The 24,848-nt window shown below is 38.1% G+C and overlaps 1 protein-coding gene across 1 annotated transcript in view; it reads left to right on the forward strand.

The window, feature by feature from the left end:
• LOC117336712 (basement membrane-specific heparan sulfate proteoglycan core protein-like) overlaps positions 1 to 24,848 on the forward strand; it is a 131,795-nt gene that overhangs the window by 102,465 nt on the left and 4,482 nt on the right. The window contains exons 5-12 of the mRNA XM_033897324.1: positions 8,031 to 8,327; positions 13,154 to 13,453; positions 15,452 to 15,609; positions 16,679 to 16,823; positions 18,821 to 19,120; positions 19,843 to 20,142; positions 20,706 to 21,005; positions 24,023 to 24,322. Coding sequence (XP_033753215.1) covers positions 8,031 to 8,327; positions 13,154 to 13,453; positions 15,452 to 15,609; positions 16,679 to 16,823; positions 18,821 to 19,120; positions 19,843 to 20,142; positions 20,706 to 21,005; positions 24,023 to 24,322 — 2,100 coding nt within the window. The remainder of the gene's footprint in view (positions 1 to 8,030; positions 8,328 to 13,153; positions 13,454 to 15,451; positions 15,610 to 16,678; positions 16,824 to 18,820; positions 19,121 to 19,842; positions 20,143 to 20,705; positions 21,006 to 24,022; positions 24,323 to 24,848) is intronic.

Genomic DNA, 24,848 nt, shown 5'->3' on the forward strand with positions numbered 1-24,848 from the left:
GATATGATTCTTTGGAACAGTGATTCTCGTTCCAGTTTCTGTAGTCTGAAACACAAGAAATGTAGAATTGTCTGTGAAGTTTCATTGAAATCGGCCCTTCGGTTTAGGAAGAGTTGTCCGGACACACTTAAAGTTTTAGTTCTTATCAGAAAACCTGTTTATAGTGACCAGTTGCCATAGCAACCATAATTTTGAGAAAAGGAAAGTGGCATAATGGTAGACCAAGGCCACACAACAGTTGGTGTGTAATGGAAGATCAAGGCCACACAACAGTTGGTGTGTAATGGTAGACCAAGGCCACACAACAATTGATGTGTAATGGAAGATCAAGGCCACACAACAGTTGATGTGTAATGGTAGACCAAGGCCACACAACAGTTGATGTGCAATGGTAGACCAAGGCCACACAACAATTGATGTGTAATGGAAGATCAAGGCCACACAACAGTTGATGTGTAATGGTAGACCAAGGCCACACAACAGTTGATGTGTAATGGTAGATCAAGGCCACACAACAGTTGATGTGTAATGGTAGATCAAGGCCACACAACAGTTGATGTGCAATGGTTGACCAAGGCCACACAACAGTTGATGTGTAATGGTAGACTAAGGCCACACAACAGTTGATGTGCAACGGTTGACCAAGGCCACACAACAGTTGATGTGCAATGGTTGACCAAGGCCACACAACAGTTGATGTGTAATGATAGACCAAGGCCACACAACAGTTGATGTGCAATGGTTGACCAAGGCCACACAACAGTTAATGTGTAATGGTAGACCAAGGCTGTACACAACAGTTGATGTGTAATGGTAGACCAAGGCCACACAACAGTTGATGTGTAATGGTAGATCAAAGCCACACAACAGTTGATGTGTAATGGTAGATCAAGGCCACACAACAGTTGATGTGTAATGGTAGACCAAGGCCACACAACAGTTGATGTGCAATGGTTGACCAAGGCCACACAACAATTGATGTGTAATGGTAGACCAAGGCCACACAACAGTTGGTGTGTAATGGTAGACCAAGGCCACACAACAGTTGGTGTGTAATGGTAGACCAAGGCCACACAACAGTTGAAGTGTAATGGTAGATCAAGGCCACACAACAGTTGATGTGTAATGGTAGATCAAGGCCACACAACAGTTGATGTGTAATGGTAGACCAAGGCCACACAACAGCTGATGTGTAATGGTAGATCAAGGCCACACAACAGTTGATGTGTAATGGTAGACCAAGGCCACACAACAGTTGATGTGTAATGGTAGACCAAGGCCACACAACAATTGATGTGTAATGGAAGATCAAGGCCACACAACAGTTGATGTGTAATGGTAGACCAAGGCCACACAACAGTTGATGTGCAATGGTAGACCAAGGCCACACAACAATTGATGTGTAATGGAAGATCAAGGCCACACAACAGTTGATGTGTAATGGTAGACCAAGGCCACACAACAGTTGATGTGTAATGGTAGACCAAGGCCACACAACAGTTGGTGTGTAATGGTAGACCAAGGCCGCACAACAGTTGATGTGGAATGGTAGACCAAGGCCACACAACAGTTGATGTGTAATGGTAGACCAATGCCACACAACAGTTGATGTGTAATGGTAGATCAAGGCCACACAACAGTTGATGTGTAATGGTAGATCAAGGCCACACAACAGTTGATTTGTAATGGTAGATCAAGGCCACACAACAGTTGATGTGTAATGGTAGACCAAGGCCACACAACAGTTGATGTGTAATGATAGACCAAGGCCGCACAACAGTTGATGTGTAATGGTAGATCAAGGCCACACAACAGTTGATGTGTAATGGTAGACCAAGGCTGTACACAACAGTTGATGTGTAATGGTAGATCAAGGCCACACAACAGTTGATGTGTAATGGTAGACCATGGCCACACAATAGTTGATGTGTAATGGTAGATCAAGGCCACACAACAGTTGATGTGTAATGGTAGATCAAGGCCGCACAACAGTTGATGTGTAATGATAGACCATGGCCACACAACAGTTGATGTGTAATGGTAGATCAAGGCCACACAACAGTTGATGTGTAATGGTAGATCAAGGCCGCACAACAGTTGATGTGTAATGGTAGACCAAGGCCACACAACAGTTGATGTGTAATGGTAGACCAAGGCCACACAACAGTTGATGTGTAATGGTAGATCAAGGTCACACAACAGTTGATGTGTAATGATAGACCAAGGGAATATCACGGCTATATACAGTGGAACTTCGTTAACTCGAACTCGGAAAACTCGAATATCCCGCTATCTACCTTGATATGAGATTTTTCGCTTTCTTTCACGGACTGTTTTCTGTGACAAATTACTACGCAGCTCTTCCAGCCCCACGAATTCATTGTTTCCTGTGAATATAGGTTTATATATCATAAAAATACTGGTATGTAACAATAATAGAAAACAGTGAGTTTTATAAAGTTATGATGTAAGCAGCATTTTATAGATTGATAAAAAAAATCTTTAATGTTTTTTTAAGGATCATTCAGTTAATACTCAGTTTTCACGAATCATTTATATACATGTACCACAGGGTACTGATATTTTGGCCAGTAGCATGTTTAGGTGAAGGGCTACCAAGTTTGTTCAAAGCAATGACCTTGACCCACTTTCAAGGTCACAGGGGTCAAATGTCTTAAAATCTTTGAGCAACTTCTTCTAAAAAACCAAAAGGCCGAGGGATCTGATATTTGGCCTGTAGCATACTTGGATGAAGGGCTACCAAGTTTGTCAAATCAATGACCTTGACCCACTTTCAAGGTCACAGGGGTCAAATGTCTTGACAATCTTTGAGCAACTTCTTCTAACAAACCAAAAGACCCCAGGACGCTGATAGTTGGCCTGTAGCATACTTGGATGATGGGCTACTAAGTTTGTTCAAATCAATGACCTTGTCCCACTTTCAAGGTCATAGGGGTCAAATGTCTTGAAAATCTTTGAGCCGCTTCTTCTAACAAACTAAAAGGCCCAGGGTACTGATATTTAGCTTGTAGCATGCTTGGTTGAAGGGCTTCTAAGTTTGTTCAAATGAATGACCTTGACCCGCTTTCAAGGTCACTGAAGTCAAATGTCTTAAAAATCTTTCAAACATTTCCTTCTCACTAACCAAAAGGCCCGGGACACTTATATTTGGCCTGTAGCATGCTTGGATGAAGGGCTTCTAAGGTTGTTCAAATGAATGACCTTGACCGACTTTTAAGGTCACTGGGGTCAAATGTCTTAAAATATTTGCGCAACTTCTTCTCTCTAACCAAAACCCAGGGCACTAATATTTGGATCTTGGTCCCCAGGGGTCTAAGGGGCGGGGCCCACAGGGGAAACATATAGCAAACTCTTTAAGACCCTTCTGCTACATGAATGAAAGGATTTGGTCTGAAGCATCCTAGTTTCAACGGGAATAAGTTTTGTATAAACCGTGAGTCTTGGCCCCCAGGGGCTTGAGGGGCATGACTCAATATGCTTACTTGATGTAAACATATAATGCATGAAATAATTAGGTGAGCAATACAGGCCCTCTGGGTCTCTTGTTTATTGATGCAGAGAATGTTCAAATACGGTGACGTGCCAAAAGTTTTTCAATTTGTCTTCCTTTGCTATATATTCTTTGTATTTCCACATTTTTTCAATGAAATTTCCTGACATTGGTTATGAACGGATTTTGACAATATTTCGTCATGTTATGAAGAAATGACCATAGTTCCTTCTCATAATATTCATTTATTTTTCCGTTGAGTATTTATGGAGCAATACAGAATTGTCTACACTGATAATTTCCGTGTGACGCCATTTCTCTATATGACGTTACTAAAATAACGTCAAAATGGCGTTCAAAAAATTAGGTATTGTAAAAAAAAAAAAAAATTCTCTAGTCATATACATCGGAAAACAGTGAAAATATTATGAGATGAAACAAGAAACAATTCCCTATAAAAGTACAAAATTTCATTTAAAACGATCAATACACAAAGTCAGGAAAATTCATTGAAAACGTTGAAAATACATAGAATATATAGCAAAATTAAAAAAAAAAAATTGAAAGACTAAAATTGGCACGTTACTGTATATACAAACAAGCTGGATTTCAAATCAACGTCCACAGAGCTACGAGGCCATTGGCCTCTTGTTAATCATAGTAACATCAGATATGGGTACATCTGGAAACATTATGTCAGTATGTGTACAATGTTATTTACATGTAAAATACAATAATTTAAATGTCCGTGCTCTAACAATTAGACAAGGAATTGCCGACAATATGGTTTTCAACTGGCTTTGTTTGGCGTGTGTCGCCAGCGTTTTGTGACATGTTTACGGGTAGGAAATCTCTGCACACTGGTACAATTGGATCAGTTAAGTGTTCGGCATGCCTCATATTTCATACTCATGAGCTATCTACACCCGTCTTGACAGACATACACGTTTAAAACACTAGCTGAAATTCCACTCCGCGGTTTTTGCATACAGGCCCATTCATGCTGACATCAACGAGAATAATTGCTCAGCTTTTCTTTACCTACACACGAAATATTTCTTTAAATAGATAATATGCTTTATGTGTTACTCAAAAACACCATTGATTTACAGAGGCGTTTACGCTTACACAAGGTCGAGTAACCAAGCACTCACTATATTTGCTTGTAGATCTTGTTTTTGTGGTTCTTTTGTGATATGTCGACTGAAGAGACGAATTCACATTGTTCAACGCCTGCTTGCGTCTGTTACGTGTATATATGAGACCCGGAAAACTTAACTAACCAGTCTGAGAGGATTTACATTTTGATCAGTTTTATATCCGTTCGGGAGTAACTTTTGGTCATAGGTAGGTTGATTTACTTATTCTTATTGATATCGCAATGTCTTGAATGTAGTAATATCTATATTTCTAAATAATGGCGTCATGGTATATTGTCTGCATTTTTTTACTGTGTTCCTTGTCAATGAAAGTAATAAACTCGTAGCGCTTTTATCAAACTGTGACCACCGAAAACTTACTTTATTGCTTGCATTGACTAATAAAGGGGAGTCAACACTGTACAAATGGTACAGAAGCTGCTTTATAGTTTACGATATCTGCAGGATGTTCACTTCCCATCATCAGTAAGTAAAATACCGAAATTCACAATCAATCCTTTACTATTTAAGACATTTCCAATTATAAGACCACATGCCAATACCCACAAATGCTGTTCATGAAGGTTGTATAGAAAACATAAAGAAAACCAGACCTGGCATTCTGGTAGGATAGCCGTCTACCTACTAAAGACGACACCGTCCCGGAGAATCAATATGCTCAGAAATTGCGCCATATTTCTCAATGTTCGTTGGAAGTATAATCACAATTAGAGGTAAATATCTTATAGTAATAACTGTATGACGATTTTGACCACTGGCCCATTTACCGTCTAGAATAATTACACGTGTCACTGATCGGATTCTAGCAATACTTATGTGCTGATTGGCAATGAACAGACAGGTTAAATTAGTCTTTACTTTTCAGTATCAAATGTATCCATGATGAGTATATTAAAATGTATCGTAGATAAATAAACACTAAGACTGCCTGAAATACAGTCCCTAACCCTGCTCAGAATGGATTTTACAGGAAACGTATACTTTTGGTAAAATACACTTGGTCAAAATTTAATCAATGCGTATCGCATTTCAATAAATAAACTTTGCATATCATTACCAAATTCTTAGTAATACGTTAATTGAACATAAACTTAGACCTTTAAAACCTTGAGAATAAATATTTAGACAGAAGAAGTAAAAACAGACATAATCTTAAAAAACTATAATGAAGGGGTTCAGAAAACGATACTTTATTAGAGCAATTATGTTAACCTGGGTCAGAAGTGTATAATAAATCGTGTGAGTAGCAGTATATTCAGGTAACTTAATTGGCATGCTGTATATCTCTCTCAGAGTCTCTTTGTCTGTCTCTCTATGGTTTGGACTAGCTGAAGATCAAATTATTTTTATTGACGTTTTCATGAAAGTCCCTCAAAAAATGTTGATGTAATTACTCCGTCCGTCCGTCCGTCCGTCCGTCCGTCCGTCCGTCCGTCTGTCTGTCTGTCTGTCTGTCTGTCTGTCTGTCTCATAATGTCTCTCTCATAATGCATTACGTCACAGATGTTTTCTGTTCCATTACGGGGTTTTCTACTGGTATACCAATGTTATCAAGGATTATATTTCATGATCTCATGATGTCTAATGATAAAAAGACGTCGATCAAGACTCCATTTTTTATAATATCTTCACAGACCTCGAAAAGCAGTAGCACAAAAGCAAAGCAAAACAAATAAAACACTACCACAGGATTACTGATTAATAACTAGGTCAAGCTATGCTAATCATATAATACTGACAAAAATATTCGAGGTAGACAATATGCGTGTTATACGTAAAACACACGATATGAGTTGATACAAAAGTTAAGGCGTCTTTTCTATGATCCTTATGGCATCAAAATTACGTACAGTGCAAAGTTACAATTGTTCCGTACCATAGAATAGTAAATCAGAAAATAACCCGTGTTCACATACCCTTCAAAACACAACACGTCACCTATCAGACAATATCACGATAGTGGACAATACATGTAGTACGGTTGGTACGTCAAATGTAAAACAAAATGGAAAAAACATAACGAATTACTATCAGACCAGATTAAAGTGTCGAGAGCAAACAATCAGACGAAATAGGGCGGGACTCGTCCAAGCCTAGCAAAATCGTGATATGCATTTGACATAAACTAATATCAAAGACGTGACAAAAATACATCGTTGCGATTATTCACTTACTCCTTATGAAAGCTTGCATTTTGGCACTAAAACCGTGAGTGTGAAGCTGCCACACGGTAGACAAAAATGAGTGTTACAAACCAAACAGCATTCCTAAAACTTGGAATAAATAAGTAATAAATGTAATAATCATATCAGTAAAATGTCGTTTATATTACAGGTGTGTCTGGACACTAACATACCAGTGGGCAGTCTACAAACATCAAAATAGTCTCTTACACAATTAGCCAAATTGATGGAGTGATCTCAAAATGTATCGCCTTTCCTACATTTTACTCGCGATATCTATGTTAACAGAGACTCTTTCTCAAAGTGAGTATACATACTTATTATGTGGGTTAAATACGGTATTCACTGGCAGTGCACACGCGTTGCCTTGCTAAATAATGGATAAATTAAGACGAAAGTTACTTATCAAACTGCCCTACAACGTTAATTATCTTAACAGGGAAGTATACACATAATTAAACTGTCCTGCAGCATTAACTGTAAATACATATAAGCAAACCCAGACTCAATCTGTCCAACAAGGTTAACCGTCACTACAGGTAAATATACACAGCCTAAATCAATCAAACAACGTTGATTGTCACTACAGGTATGCATACATAGACTCAATCTGTTCTACAACATCAACTGTCGCTACAGGTAAGAGTACACAGACTCAATATGTCATAAAGCAACGACCGTTACTACTGGTAAATATATACAAACTCAATCTGTCCTACAACATTAACTGTCACTAAACATAGCAGAGCAAAAACCTAACAACGGTGTTGCTAATCAAATATTCATTCTAGCTAATCTATCTTAGGTGCAACAATAAAATAAACATATCGTTCGTATTTTGCCTCTGTATTACCTATTTGAAGTACACACAACATTTCTGCACTGCCCTATTATATAATCACTTAAAGCTGAGTGAATTTGAACACAATAGAGTAAAATATCTTGTTCAAGGATACAACACCGCGCCTATACCGAATTGAACAAACGACCCTTTGAAAGCATATCCCTGCATTCTACCACTAGACCACCTTGTCTCCTAATGTATAAAGACAAAGACTAGCTAAACTGACATTTATTGACATTCAGGCTAGGTTTTTTTATCAATGTTGAAGCCATTTGTCATTTCTTTAAGACAAATTAAAGTTATAATGTTCAATATGTGACCCTATGTTTCAGCTGTACCTGCCGTTTCTGTGGGCCAGACATCCTACAGTGTCACTACAGGAACCAGCATCACTCTTGTGTGTACAGTATCAGCCAACCCCACCTACACTTCAGTTTCATGGCAACGTGATGTTGGCTTTGGAACACAGGCTATCACCATTGATGGTGTTAACTACTCGGGTTCTCAAGTTAACAGTCCATCTCTGACCGTGTTAAACACAGAGATTGCAGACTCTGGTACCTATACCTGCTTTGCTTCCAACTCTGTAGGAACGGGACAGAGTTCTACAACACTGACTGTTTCTGGAAGTAAGTTTTTGCATTATACATTTGGGTTTACTGGATGACTGATCAATTCATGACACAGTTTCACGCCACACATTATACATGTGCGAATAGAATTTTACAAACTACGTACATACAGGTACAGATTGTAAAAACAGTCCAATTTATTATGAACATTTTGTTCGTCCCATGCTTTCCAGGCCTCTGACTCCAAGACAGCTTTCTGTCCCTATGATGTTGAACATTCGTACATGCGATTACATTTTGGCCAAGAATGCTCACCTGCAAGATGTGTCACCAAACCATCCGTTTAGTTGGTTTAACGCCGTGTACATAAACGTGTATGTGCTATATTCACATTACCTCAGAGTTGATTCTCAACTTAGTATGTTCAGGCCTTAATGCAGCGGCGATTCAGGCGATTAATCATCAAAAATTTGGTAGTCAGTGGTAGTCTACCTTCACCCTCTCATGCTACTGCCACTGATTGTTTCGAAACATGTCGCAAGAGATGCAAACTCTGTCCATACACTCACAGCACCAATTCATTCATTTGTGAGACTAATGGACAGAAAATTGGACAGAATTACGTGTGCCAAGATGTAGCATGCAGTAAATACGAGAGACCAAAAGACCACTGAATCTGAGGATAAACAGCCACCGTTGTTCCATCGAAGAGAAACGCGAGGACATGCCTGTAGCAAGACATTTTAACATGCGGATCCACACATGACATGGCATGCAGGGGTCCCCATTGACCACTGAAGGAGTTATAATGACCAGCAACGCCTAATAGGGAACGACGTTGGGTCAACCAATTCCAAACATGCTACCCACTCCGCATAAATGAGAGATAATAAGCCACATGTTACGTAGTTGAGGGACTCTCAAAACAGAAACTTCTCACTATACGTAAAACCTTGAGATTTTGTCGCCTGTATCATTTATGTTGAATTCAAATAATGGAATAACTATTTATTCCAAATAACAGTTTGAAGTTTTCGCCACATGCAAACAGCTATTTTGCGGAAGGTTCATAGCATATATATAGGAGCACATGGGCTCTCAAAGGACCTTACAGTGGAAAGGGAAAACATCCATCTTGGTAATTCCCTCCTTTTCCCACCTGTAGTCATACGCCGTTCTATTTTCAGAAGGAATTTATGTGTTTGATCTTCAAACCTTATACCACTAATCTCTATACTCACTGATAGGAAATACCCACTCCATATGTTTATTAATCAGACCAACACCTACAGACCTCAGAAACGCACTTTCCTTAGGGACTTGGTTTGCATGAAAGAGCAGCTTATTGGCTGAATATGCTGTGCGAGTACATCTTGTCGGTTTATGACGAAGTCGTCCTGATCCCGCCACCCGGTTATCATGACCCTAACGGCTTTCGACAACCATTCTGTTTGATTTTTAATGTTTAAATTCTGTATTTCTACGCAAATACATTTATATGATTTAGAATCATATTAAGTATTATGGGATTTGCCACCCGAAATTGTTAGTGCTACCAACTGTTTGGACCGAGATTTGCGGGCCTGTCAAGTGTTGTAGTAAGTTTAATACTTAATATGTCCTATGTCAGTGTTTCTAGTCTTTAAAATAGCTAGAATGTGTAGCTCGTTAAATTTTCCTGCTAAACTCAACCCGCAGTTGCTGTATTTATTTCTAAAAGTATCCGAATTATCCAAAGGTTTTCCTCCACCTTATTCAATCACTTGTGAGAGAATTTATTCCATCTGTTGAACTTTGAGATTGATCTTTTTTAATCCTGATATATACTTGCATTCTTAGCTCTTTCTACTTCAAGCATTAGCCAAGCGACTCCCACAGGGTCTATTGGTTGCACAATTGTAATTGGGTGTACTGTGAGCGGGACGCCATCAGTCACTGGTGTGTTTTGGCAGAAAACAGCATATGGTTTCACTGAAACAGTGAGCATTGATGGTAGCAAATTCAGTGGGTCAACAATAGCTTTTCCGTCTCTCATCATCTTCAATACTGCCAGTAGTGATTCAGGAGACTACGTCTGTTTCGCAGTAAATAGCGTTTGAACTGGTCAGAGTTCTCTGACTACGCTAACGGTCACAGGAAGTAGGTTTTCATTTGAAGACAATGAATAGCACATGCATAGATGCAGATTTGCAACATAAAATGTATCAACATAGTAATACTTTTGTCTTTGTAAGCACATAACAACACTTTAAACGTTCTATGCGTTTGATGTTGATCAGGTATTATTACTTAGCTTGTCTAATGTGTTGACAGACAGTACTCATAGAACTAGGTTGTCCCTCAATTCGTCTCGGTTGGGATTAATTCTAGGGTAGAAGTGTACAGAAAAAATGCCCAATTCTAAAAATATCGGCAGATGTTTTAGATATGTAAACATTACCAGTTAACTCTACATATTACCCCTAATAGCGTTTATATATATTTGTAATCTATACAGCATTTGCAATTTTAATACAGCTCTTAAGGATAAGTAAACTTATTTTTTCTATATTCTAGAGCTGTCAATACAATGTTAACAACTTAAAACTAGCTTAAATATTGCAAAATATGATATTTTACACAAAATGGCAATTCCCTACACAATTTTGTTTTTCTGACACCTGTTTCAAATCAAATTCTCTATCCCAAAAACAGAATTAATCCTGTTGTGATGTATGTTGTACATAAAGTTGTCCCGCTATCTTTCCTTGATTATGAGCTGTACGCAAAACTTAAATTTCCTATGTAAACGCACTTTCCGAAAATCCGGAACCATTTTACTTATTTTAGTTTTAACAAATGTGAAACCTGTATGTATTACTTCATAATTAATATACCAATTATAGTTTACATTTAATTTTATGCATATCATAATACAGGAGTTATTTGTTTAACAAAAAAAAAAAAATTGTGGTGTGTTACCTAGACAACAACTCCTACAATGTTCATTTAAACTTTGTGAAACACAGGATGTAACTCATCTGTCACTAAAGTTTTTCTCTTCAACTTATTTCAACACGCTAATCAAAATTCAACAGGATTTATATATTTTCCACATGTCACAATATTCATTCATTTTGAAATTATATAATGCAAATTCTCTTTGGCAGTTAAGTGACATAACTTCCCCAATTACTCTTCTTTGGATAGGTGTCTGCAGTTCGATTCACTGTTCTAATAACACTGGTCACCGTTTTATTCACTGATCTAGTAACACCTGTCTCCGTTCGATTTACTGATCTACTGACACCTGTCACCGTTTTATTCAATGATCTAATGACACCTGTCATCGTCTAATTCAAAATATGGGTGTCCTATAGAAATCACAATGTTTACGTGTCTGACGTATAGCGGTGTCCTAAAGAAATCACAGTGTTCATATGTCTGACATATATGGGTGTCCTATAAGAATCACAATGTTTATGTGTCTGACCTAGATGCATGTCCTATAGAAATCACAATACTCCTATGTCTGACCTATACGGGTGTCTTATAGAGATCACGATGTTCCTGTGTCTGACCTAGGAAAGCAATGTTGGTACACGCACTTTAGGAGGGCAGTGTTGGTACACGCACTTTAGGAGGTCAGTGCTCGTACATGTACCTCAGGAGGGCAGTGTTGGTGCATGTACCTCATGAGGGCAGTGTTGATACATGTACCTCAGGTGGGCAGTGTTGGTACATGTACCTTAGGATAATAGTGTTGGTACATGTACCTCAGGAGGGCAGTGTTGGTACATGTACCTCAGGAGACCAGTGTTGGTACATATACCTCAGGAGACTAGTGTTGGTACATGCACCTCAGGAGGGCAGTGTTTGGACTTGTATCTGGGGAGGGCAGGGTTGGTACATGTTTCTTAAGAGAAGAGCAGTGTTGGTACATGTACTTCAGGATGGCAGTGTTGGTACATGTACATTAGAAGTGCAGTGTTGGTACATGTACCACATGAGGGCAGTGTTGGTACATGTACGTTAGGAGTGCAGTTTTGGTACATATACCTCATTAGGACAGTGTTGGTACATGTACGTAAGGAGTGAAGTGTTGGTACATGTACGTAAGGAGTGCAGTGTTGGTACATATATCCCAGGAGGGCAGTGTTGGTACATGTACGTAAGGAGTGCAGTGTTGGTAAATGTACGTAAGGAGAGCAGTGTTGGTACATATACCTCATTAGGACAGTGTTGGTACATGTACGTAAGGAGTGCAGTGTTGGTACATATACCTCAGGAGGGCAGTGTTGGTACATGTACGTAAGGAGTGCAGTGTTGGTACATATACCTCAGTAGGGCAGTGTTGGTACATGTACGTAAGGAGTGCAGTGTTGGTACATATACCTCAGGAGGGCAGTGTTGGTACATGTACGTAAGGAGTGCAGTGTTGGTACATATACCTCAGTAGGACAGTGTTGGTACATGTACGTAAGGAGTGCAGTGTTGGTACATATACCTCAGGAGGGCAGTGTTGGTACATGTACGTAAGGAGTGCAGTGTTGGTACATGTACGTTAGGAGTGTAGTGTTGGTACATATACCTCAGGAGGGCAGTGTTGGTACATTAACCTCAATGGAAGGACAGTGATGATACATGTACCTTAGGTGGTCAGTGTTTGAACATAAATCGTAGGAGGGCAGTGTCGGTACATGAACCTCAGGAGGGCAGTGTTGGTAATGAACCTGATGAGGATAGGATTGGTACATGTAGCTCAGGAGGGCAGTGTTGGTACATGTTCCTTAGGAGTGCAGTGTTGATACATGCAAAAGTTGTATTACGATTAACATTATACAAGGCAGCTAATTACCATATTTTTCGAGTAATCATTATATATATATATATTTTTTTTTTAGATGTACCAACAGTTCAGATTCAGCAGTCTTTCTACACAGCGACCACTGGAACGTCTATCACTCTTGTGTGTACTGTGTCTGGCAGTCCTACCCATACCAATGTGTTCTGGCAACGCAATGTTGGCTCTGGCTCACAATCCCTTACCATTGACAGTGTTAACTTCTCAGGTTCTCAAGTCAACAATCCATCTCTGACTGTTATCAATGTTGATCCCTCTGACAGTGGTACTTACACCTGCTTTGCCACCAATGCTGTAGGAACCGGACAGAGCTCGGCAACCACAGTGACCATCTCTGGAAGTAAGTCATTCATAATTGAAATTTTGACAGATGATTTTGTCACCTGTAATGCAAAGTGTACACTTTGGGATGACTGTGTCGTTAGGTTTTGGTGTCACCAGTCGGTGTCTGCATCAGCGGCAGTCATACTTAAGTTTTTAGTAATTTTTAGGTCACATGAGACGAAGTCTCAAGAGTCTTTGGGGTCTCACATGTGCCCCTGAAGAGAGGGTACATTTTACTATAGTTTATTAAGGGAAATCACATTTTGACTGTTATTTGTTAGATTCATTCTAACGTGGTTAACATTTTCAGCATGGGATGACATTTTGATGGTATGCAAATGCTAGCCCTGACTGATCCCCAAATGATGATGGGCGGGGCCAAAAAGCGTCAAATTGATTGATATTTCAAAAATCGTTTTCTCAAGACCCAAATAAGGTTGAATCAAAAACTCTTCATAGATGGAAGGATCTTAAGGTGCTTTACGTAAATCGCATGAGCCTGGGGTCGGATGTTTGCCCCTTTGTTCGAATCTCAGTTTAATGCCCATGGGCCTCTTGTTTCTGTTACTACTTTCTGCATTAGTAATCTTTGTATATGCTTATAATAAATTGGATTAAGGATAACGTTTGAACCCTGTGTCCGTATCCTGTTGTTTGCTGGAGTTTGGGAGCTGCGGTGGCCGAGTGGTTAAGGTGTTTTGACACTTTATCACTAGCCCTCCACCTGTTCGTTGCGAATTCGTAACCTACGTAGCGCACTTGCCACTTACTGACCATAGGCCGGTGGTTTTTCTCCGGGTACTCCGGCTTTCCTCCACCTCCAAAACCTGGCACGTCCTTAAATGACCGTGGCTGTTAAGCAAAACCAAACAAAACAAAAAAAATGCTAGAGTTACGACCCTTTGCTCATTGAAAATTCTCATGATATAACTCTTTTCAGGATTTTTCTCCCGTTGATGCTTGCTACATTAATCTGTCACTTGGTGTTAACAGACCAAGTTTGAACCTCATTGTCAGTGTCCCAGTTTTCCCTGGCCTTTTTTGTCTCCCAAACCGAAAGAGATTTTTTTTGTAATACTTCTGAATGAACAGATAATGAGTGCACTAACCATGATTATTTGGCACTATCATTAGAGAGCTATATGTTTAAGCCTTGTTATCTCTTTGCGATAATGAGTGGATAAAGGGGTAAGCATGTACCAAATAATGTTCTCACTCAACCGACTACATTAATGATCCAAATTATTTTAAACTTCACTCACTTACATCTGCTAGACATGACCATCATTCCTGATAAAAGCTTGTGTTCCAATCACCTTGGATAGAAATGGCGTCATTGTTACTGTTAAGAAATTTCGAAAATCCTCGCTCTACTTTATTCCCTTACCCAGAACTATCATCTCTTATGTGAGTTAGTGTTTTAACCACTGGGGCCATGCTGAGGTCCCTATAAATCAACTTTTAAGGTCCATGCTCAATAGACTCCATAATTATCAAAGTTTCCTGATCAAACACTTAACACACTTACAGCCATGATTTCTTCTTAAGAGTTTAAGTTTTAACCACCTTGGATCATAATTGAGGTCACTTTTACTATAGATAATTTCCCCATGTCCTTGCTCTACCAATTTCATTATTTGTCTCATAGTCCTCAAACTACATACACTAACTCACAGTCATCATTTTTTTGACAAAAGGTTTCAATCACATGGGTCAAACTTGAATACAATGCTACAGATTTGCTGCTAATCTGCTACAATAAATATGTGTTTGATATTCTAACTCTATACCAACTTAATTATAACTGATTGTCCTATAAATCCCTACATCACTCAACTAATATTATCCCTTGTTGTGATATAAGCCTTTTCTTGAGTAATATTGTGTTCGCCAATTCTTACCATCTTGTGTTGCATATTGTTCAATGTTGAAATTAAGTATCATATCACTTGAGGCACATTGTTATGTTAATTAGAGAGCTATTTGTTAATGTGTTAGCCTTGTTTTCTTACAGGTTTACCAACTGTTACTGTTGCTCAGACTGTTAGGTCTGTAACCACGGGAACAACAGTAACCTTACAGTGTTCCGTCTCTGCCAATCCAACACATACTAGTGTGTTCTGGCAGTTCACTCCCACCAATGGCGGGACGACTACACTGACAATAGACAATGTCAACTAGTCTGGAGCTTTATTGGGCAACTTGTCTTTTGTGTGTCCATCAAAATATCTGATCCCAGAACCAACTTTTCTGAACTTTTGTAGACCCTACCATGTTAAAAAGTCAAATCATGAATTACAGTCAAACTTTGATGTTAAGTTCAAGGTACTGACAGAAAAGCTTTGTAATAGTAAGACTTCGTATTATTCATGATTGACAATAGATCAATGTTTTCTTGATAGTGACCATAACGGTAACATAGCTGTTACATGTCGGCAATTTTTTCGTGTTGATTGCTTGTCAGTCTTGTCAGTATTCACATTTGCCCCTTGGGATAGGGTTGATTAAATTACTGTAGGTACGCAGACAAATTATACTTTTGGGATCTGTTCATGCATTTCTATTGGAGTTTATTCAAAATCAAATAGAATTATAACTTTGAGATGAACTTTTGAAAAAAATAATGTGTAAATTTTGAGTCTGCCTTCCCCCCATAGGGAAACCCTAAACTAAACTCGAGTCGAATTGGCTTAAATTGGGACAGCAATAATGAATGATATTCATAGATTATAAGGAAGGGTTTTGTGTTTCCTACCTCAATTTCAAATCAATTGGAATTATAACTTGAAGATAACAATTAAGTAATTAATTTTTCGGGGACCGATAAAACTTAACTCATGTTGAATATTTTAGGTGTCCCAGTTGTCACCATTACCCAGAATGCCTACTCAGTTGTTACCGGACAAACGGTTACGCTACAATGTACTGTATCGGCCCCACCTACCCATACCAATGTTTTCTGGCAGCGTATAGACAATGGTGCAGCTTCCACACTGACCATTGATGGAACCAAATACTCTGGATCAACGGTCAATACTCCATCCCTGACCATCACTAGTGCTAATAGCAATGACAACAAATAGATTAACCAACTGTTACTGTTGCTCAGACTGTTAGGTCTGTAACAACGGGAACAACAGTAACCTTACAGTGTTCCGTCTCTGCCAATCCAACACATACTAGTGTGTTCTGGCAGTTCACTCCCACCAATGGCGGGACGACTACACTGACAATAGACAATGTCAACTATGGAGGAGCATCTGTCAACAGTCCTTCATTGGTCGTGTTCAATACCAACAGTGCAGACCAGGGCACATATGTCTGTTTTGCCAACAACCAAGTTGGAACAGGACAGAGTGCTCAGGTCTCCCTGTCAGTGACAGGAAGTAAGCAAATGTTCCCATGTCATTACAGTTCTACCCTGATTTACATGAAATATTAGAATTGAATTCAACATGCTCGATGAATCCCTTCACAAAGTATTATGAAGAAGCTTCTGTAATTGTTTGTCTGTCAGTACTACTATTATTACTATAGATAATTTTCCCGAATCCTCGCTCTACCAACTTCATCATTTGTTTTATAGTCCTCGAACTCCATACACTAACTCACAGTCATCATCTTCTTGACACAAAATTTCAATTTCATGGGTCAAAATTGAATACGCTTTTACAGATTTGATGCTAATCTGCTACAATAAATATGTGTTTGCTATCCTAACTCAACCAACTTAATTATATCTGATTGTCCCTACAGTACTCACAACTGATATTATCCCTTGTTGTGATATTAGCCTTTTCTTGAGTAATATTGTGTTCGCCAATTCTTACCATCTCGTGTTGCATATTGGTCAATGTTGAAATTAATTGAATACCTTTACAAAGTATTATGGAGAAGATTCTGTAATTGTTTTTCTGTCAGTACTTCCACCATATATCTGTTTGTGTGTCTGGATGTCCACGGGCACAGCATCACAGCATGATTTAGACAAAATGAATCAATGGATAATAATTGATCTTAAATTGTATATATAATTCTCTGAGAGGATTATCACTTTATACACCTGTTTTTGTTGAACAAACCGTCATATATAATGTAACTTTAATTGTCAAAGATCAAAGTTGGCTCCATACATGGTCAGCTTATGGCATTATAGGACATCTTGGCATATCATCAACTTTCCAAAAAAAATCGCTTTTTGTCACCAGCAACAAAATGCATTTTTAACAAATTTGGCATGCAATTAAATTAACAGCCTTGAGTGGATGCCGATGCCATCCTATTCTATTTGAATGTAGATCCTCCTTCTTCTGGAGGAATAAAAGGAGTTGTATAATATTTGATTGTAACCAGTGTAATGCGTGAAGGGGAACTAATTATGTATAAAAGGCGGTTCCCTAAGCAGATGGGCCTAATATTGGAAACAAGGCAAATTGTTAAAGACCTTCAAATAGATGACCAATTTTGTTTAAAAGAAGGGTGTGACAGGAGCAGCCCAATAGAGGAAAGAGTGCAATTTAAAAAAAAAATCATTTTTTAGGCACTTCACTGAGATAACTCCATGTTTCAGATGTTAAATTGCTACTCTCTCTCTCTCTCTCTCTCTCTCTCTCTCTCTCTTGTTCCATTGATTGCCATTTGCTGTTCATCCTGTGTTCTTTTTGTGTTTCCACCAAAATATCAGATCCCAAAAGCAACTATTCTGAATTTTTGTAGACCCTACCATGTTAAAAAGTCGAATCGTGAATTACAATCAAATTTTGATGTTAAGCTCAAGGACTAACAGAAAAGCTTTGTAATAGTAAGACTTCGTATTATTCATGGTTGACAATAGATTCAATGTTTTCTTGATAATGACCATAACTGTTACATAGCTGTTCCATGTCGGCATTTTTTTCGTGTTGATTGCCGCTTGTCAGTCTTGTCAGTATTCACATTTGCCCCTTGGGATAGAATTGATTAAATTACTGTAGTTACACAAGAAAATTATACGTTTGGGTTCTGTTCATTCATTTCCATTGGAATTTATTCAAAACCAAATGGAATTATAACTTTGAGATGAAATGTTGAAAAAAAAAAGTAATGTGAAAATTTGGAGTCTGCATTCCCCCATAGGGAGGCCCTAAACTTAACTGGAGTCGAATTGGCTTAAATTGGGAGAGTTGGGTTGAATGTAAATGATATTCATAGATCATAAGGAAAGGGTTTATGTTCCCTTCCTAAGCCCTTGGCAGGGGGACTATCTATTGTGATTTATATAGAAAATGATACTTCTGGATATATTTGATAGTTTCAAGTCAATTGAAATTATAACTTCAAGATGACAATTAAGTAATTCATTTTTCAGGAACCGATAAAACTAAACTCATGTTTAATATTTTAGGTCTCCCATTTGTCACCATTACCCAGAATGCCTACTCAGTTGTTACCGGACAAACAGTCACACTGGGATGTACAGTGTCTGCCACACCTACCCATACCAATGTTTTCTGGAAGCGTATAGACAATGGTGTGGCAACCACACTGAACATTGATAGAACCAAATACTCCGGATCAACGGTCAATACTCCATCCCTGATCATCACTAGTGCTAATAGCAATGACAACACAGTTTATACCTGTTCAGCTACAAATGCTGTAGGGACTGGAACCAGTGGTCAGACCACACTCACAGTTACAGGAAGTATGGCTATTGTAGAATATTGTTGTATACAGTCGCCGTTTCTGTTAACTGTTTCTTCTCTGAAATATATAATTAACTGTGTTCGGTTTGATCACCCGACAATTAGCAATACTGAAACCGGTGTCTGTGGGAGTAAGTCCTTGATATTGAGGCTTTTATGTTGTTTACACCATTACTAGTGTTAATTGGTTTGATCCTAAGGAGCCCAAAGGTTAAACAATTTGATTTTTTTATCATCAATTAAGAAAAGATCCAGTTGAAATGGTATAATTAGATTTATATTGCAGATGTTGATATTAGAGTTAACTTAAGCAAAATTACAATACATTCTGGTTGGTTTGATCACAATAATTTATTTTCTCTTGTCGGTGCTTTAGGTCCTGGATCCTCATCAATATATTTTAATACCTGATCTGTTTAATAATTTTTATTTCAAGTAAACCCACGTGATTGTTCAGTATTACACTGGCTTGTCTATAAGAGCCATTAACATCAATACATCAAACCTATTTTGTTTCAATTATAAAACCGATCAGGAAGAACCACAAGATAAGCTATCTCCAGAAGCCCAATATTGTCCTGTCAGGGAATTGACTCAAGCCATGTTGGTGATAGGTGACCGGTGTCCACAGCACCTGTATCTTACATTGATACCAAATGATTGTCCTGTTTGTATTTGCCATGTATGAACTTTGACCTTTCCTCCTGATATTCTATTAAAGGTATCCCTGTGGTAATTGTAGACCAGGCCCAATACTCTGTAATTACTGGACAGACCGTCACTCTTGGCTGTAGCGTGTCGGCCACACCAGGTCACACATCAGTGATATGGCGACGAACACTCAATGGAGTCACCAGTAATGTCGCCATTGATGGCATCAAATACCAAGGCGCTACAGTAAACAATCCAGACCTCACAATTAGAAATGCTGCTGCCGGTGATCAGGCGGTGTACACCTGTTCTGCCACCAACATCGTAGGAACCGGAACCAGTACTACAACAACACTCTCTGTTACAGGAAGTAAGGATCAATTATTTTTTCGTACTGTGTTAGAAATAGTTTATATTCTCGCAGTTGGTCAAACATTTAGTACTGTATACGTACATTGACCTCGGAATAAGTAATATTTATGCATTAGATCTCCTTGACTTAATCACATTCAAATTTGATAACTTAATGTTATGGACTCCATCCATCCTATTCTATTTTAAACAATACCACCCTAGAACCACCGAATGGATTTGTGTAACTATTTTTTTTCTGTTAAAAAAGCTTCTTTAAAAGAATATTTGTGTAATATATTTGGTGTGTTCGATTAGAAAAGCAGTGTTACTATTACCTGTATGCTAAAAGTTGTATTGGTTTATAGTCATAGACTGGCACATGATAACAAATGTGTATGATTCAGTGTAGAATATAGCATGAAGTAGTAACTTAAGCTGTCAGTAGCACCATTGTATAAGTGTGATAGTTCCCTGTCTCTAAATAATTTGTTTTCTGTTTTTTCAGTCATTACAGCTGTTGTTTTTCGTTGTTAATTATGCCAATCTGTAGACCATTGTTATTGTCTCATTTCCAAACAGGTCTCCCTATTGTCATCATTACACAGGATGCCTACTCAGTTGTTACCGGGCAAACAGTCACACTGGGATGCACAGTGTCTGCCACACCTACCCATACCAATGTTTTCTGGCAGCGTATAGACAATGGCGTGGCAACCACACTGAACATTGATGGAATCAAATACTCTGGATCAACAGTCAATACTCCATCCCTGACCATCACTAGTGCTAATAGCAATGACAACACAGTTTATACCTGTTCAGCTACAAATGCTGTAGGAACTGGAACCAGTGGCCAAACCACACTCAGAGTTACAGGAAGTAAGCTCATTGTAGAAGAGTTCATATTTTCTTCGATAGAAAATCTCTTAACTCCCATTAACCCACTGTTATCATCTTTAGTACATCTGTAAACAATCCTTTATTTCTCAAGGAGTGCTAAATGGATCTTTCTAAACTTTTATATTGAGTGTCACCTTGTTCCCTTGTTCTTTTTAAATGTTGAGACTTAACTATCAAGAAAAAAATGACCAACAGGTTGCAATTTTGAATTTTGATATTTTAAATATGTAACTGATATGTCTTGGTATCTTTCTTGAACTCCATATATAGGTTGTCTGTGATATGAAGTTATGTATGTTCATTTTTGAAAATGATAAGAAAACAAGATGAGTTGTTCAACGAAATTTTGAATTTTGAAAATTTTATCTTTTTACTGGTGTTTTTCAGAAAAAAAAAGTTAAATGAATCTTTCTTGAATATCATATGTAGTTTTTCTTTGGTCCCCAGTTGTGAATCTTTAAATCTGACTATGACAGGAAAATAAAGTGGTCATAAGGCCGCTGTCTGTGATTTTGATGGGTGACGTTTGTAATCATCCTTTCTATAAAATTAATCAATGCAAGTTTCCAAATATCATTCGCATTACCTCTTTGTCGTTACTAGTACATCTTCAACATTCAGACTAAAATCCAAGAACTGTAAATTGGGGGCTCATGATATACCAGTGTGATATCATGTTCTTATTGCACAGCCTATCATGTCTGATATTTTTCTTGATCCTCCCGCTTGAATGGAATGAATAATTCCTTAAAAATATCTATTTCCCTCTTTTTTTTGCTGTAAAAGTTAGAATTTGTACATTACCATAATCGCCTCTCTCACATACAGGTCCACCAGTTGTCACCACTGCCCAACCCACATACTCAGTTGTCACAGGACAATCGGTTACGCTACAATGTACTGTATCTGCCACACCTACCCATACCAATGTTTTCTGGCAGCGTATAGACAATGGCGTGGCAACCACACTGAACATTGATGGAATCAAATACTCTGGATCAACAGTCAATACTCCATCCCTGACCATCACTAGTGCTAATAGCAATGACAACACAGTTTATACCTGTTCAGCTACAAATGCTGTAGGAACTGGAACCAGTGGCCAAACCACATTCAGAGTTACAGGAAGTAAGCTCATTGTAGGAGAGTTCATATTTTCTTCGATAGAAAATCTCTTAACTCCCATTAACCCACTGTTATCATCTTTAGTACATCTGTAAACAATCCTTTATTTCTCAAGGAGTGCTAAATGGATCTTTCTAAACTTTTATATTGAGTGTCACCTTGTTCCCTTGTTCTTTTTAAATGTTGAGACTTAACTATCAAGAAAAAAATGACCAACAGGTTGCAATTTTGAATTTTGATAGTTTAAATATGTAACTGATATGTCTTGGTATCTTTCTTGAACTCCATATATAGGTTCTCTGTGATATGAAGTTATGTATGTTCATTTTTGAAAATGATAAGAAAACAAGATGAGTTGTTCAACGAAATTTTGAATTTTGAAAATTTAATCTTTTTACTGGTGTTTTTCAGAAAAAAAAGTTAAATGAATCTTTCTTGAATATCATATGTAGTTTTTCTTTGGTCCCCAGTTGTGAATCTTTAAATCTGACTATGACAGGAAAATAAAGTGGTCATAAGGCCGCTGTCTGTGATTTTGATGGGTGACGTTTGTAATCATCCTTTCTATAAAATTAATCAATGCAAGTTTCCAAATATCATTCGCATTACCTCTTTGTCGTTACTAGTACATCTTCAACATTCAGACTAAAATCCAAGAACTGTAAATTGCGGGCTCATGATATACCAGTGTGATAGCATGTTCTTATTGCACAGCCTATCATGTCTGATATTTTTCTTGATCCTCCCGCTTGAATGGAATGAATAATTCCTTAAAAATATCTATTTCCCTCTTTTTTTTGCTGTAAAAGTTAGAATTTGTACATTACCATAATCGCCTCTCTCACATACAGGTCCACCAGTTGTCACCACTGCCCAACCCACATACTCAGTTGTCACAGGACAATCGGTTACGCTACAATGTACTGTATCTGCCACACCTACCCATACCAATGTTTTCTGGCAGCGTATAGACAATGGCGTGGCTTCCACACTGAACATTGATGGAACGAAATACTCTGGATCAACGGTCAATACTCCATCCCTGACCATCACTAGTGCTAATAGCAATGACAACACAGTTTATACCTGTTCAGCTACAAATGCTGTAGGAACTGGAACCAGTGGTCAGACCACACTCACAGTTACAGGAAGTATGGCTATTGTAGATTATTGTTGTATACAGTCGCCGTTTCTGTTAACTGTTTCTTCTCTGCAATATATAATTAACTGTGTTCGGTTTGATCACCTCACAATTTACAATACTGAAACCATTGTCTGTGGGAGTTATTCCTTGATATTAAGGCTTTTATGTTGTTTATACCATTACTAGTGTTAATTGGTTTGATACTAGGGAGCCCGAAGGTTAAATATCTGTTTTTTTTATCATCCAGCAAGGAAAATCCAGTTGAAATTGTATAATTAGATTTATATTGCAGATGTTGATATTAGAGTTATCTTAAACAAATTTACAATACATTCTGGTTGGTTTGATCACAATAATTATTTTCTCTTATCGGCGCTTTAGGTCCTGGATCCTCATCAATATATCTTTAATGCCTGATCTGTTTAATAACTTATATTTTTAGTAAACCCACGTGATTGTTCAGTATTACACTGGCTTGTCTATAAGAGCCATTAACATCAATACATCAAACATATTTTGTTTCAATTATAAAACCGATCAGGAAGAACCACAAGATAAGCTATCTCCAGAAGCCCAATATTGTCCTGTCAGGGAATTGACTCAAGCCATGTTGGTGATAGGTGACCGGTGTCCACAGCACCTGTATCTTACATTGATACCAAATGATTGTCCTGTTTGTATTTGCCATGTATGAACTTTGACCTTTCCTCCTGATATTCTATTAAAGGTATCCCTGTGGTAACTGTAGACCAGGCCCAATACTCTGTAATTACTGGACAGACCGTCACTCTTGGCTGTAGCGTGTCGGCCACACCAGGTCACACATCAGTGATATGGCGACGAACACTCAATGGAGTCACCAATAATGTCGCCATTGATGGCAGCAAATACCAAGGTGCTACAGTAAACAATCCAGACCTCACAATCACAAATGCTGCTGCCGGTGATCAGGCGGTGTACACCTGTTCTGCCACCAACATCGTAGGAACCGGAACCAGTACTACTACAACACTCACTGTTACAGGAAGTAAGGATCAATTATTTTTTCGTCCTGTGTTAGAAATAGTTTATGTTCTCGCAGTTGGTCAAACATTTAGTACTGTATACGTACATTGACCTCGGAATAAGTAATATTTATGCATTAGATCTCTTTGACTTAATCAAATTCAAATTTGATAACTTAATGTTATGGACTCCATCCATCCTATTCTATTTTAAACAATACCACCCTAGAACCACCGAATGGATTTGTGTAACTATTTTTAGCTATGCATCAAGATAGATGTGGATGTGCTCTGTTTGTATAAAGATAATAAAGATAACAGAATCAAGATTGAAAGTGAAAAATGTCATTTATTAAATCTTCTAAATGACGAATAAAGTTCATCTTTACTTTTTTGTACAAACTTGTACAAAGTGATCTGTTACATAAAATGGGAGTAATATTTAGAACCCCTTTATACAAAGATGGGGAACCAATTACACCAACTCATACAATGTGATAAAAACATCATGAAGTCATAAGTCAGACATACCTGACTTTATGTATAAAA

This window comes from Pecten maximus, chromosome 10 (assembly GCF_902652985.1).
Source record: "Pecten maximus chromosome 10, xPecMax1.1, whole genome shotgun sequence".
In the NCBI taxonomy this organism is placed as follows: domain Eukaryota; kingdom Metazoa; phylum Mollusca; class Bivalvia; order Pectinida; family Pectinidae; genus Pecten; species Pecten maximus.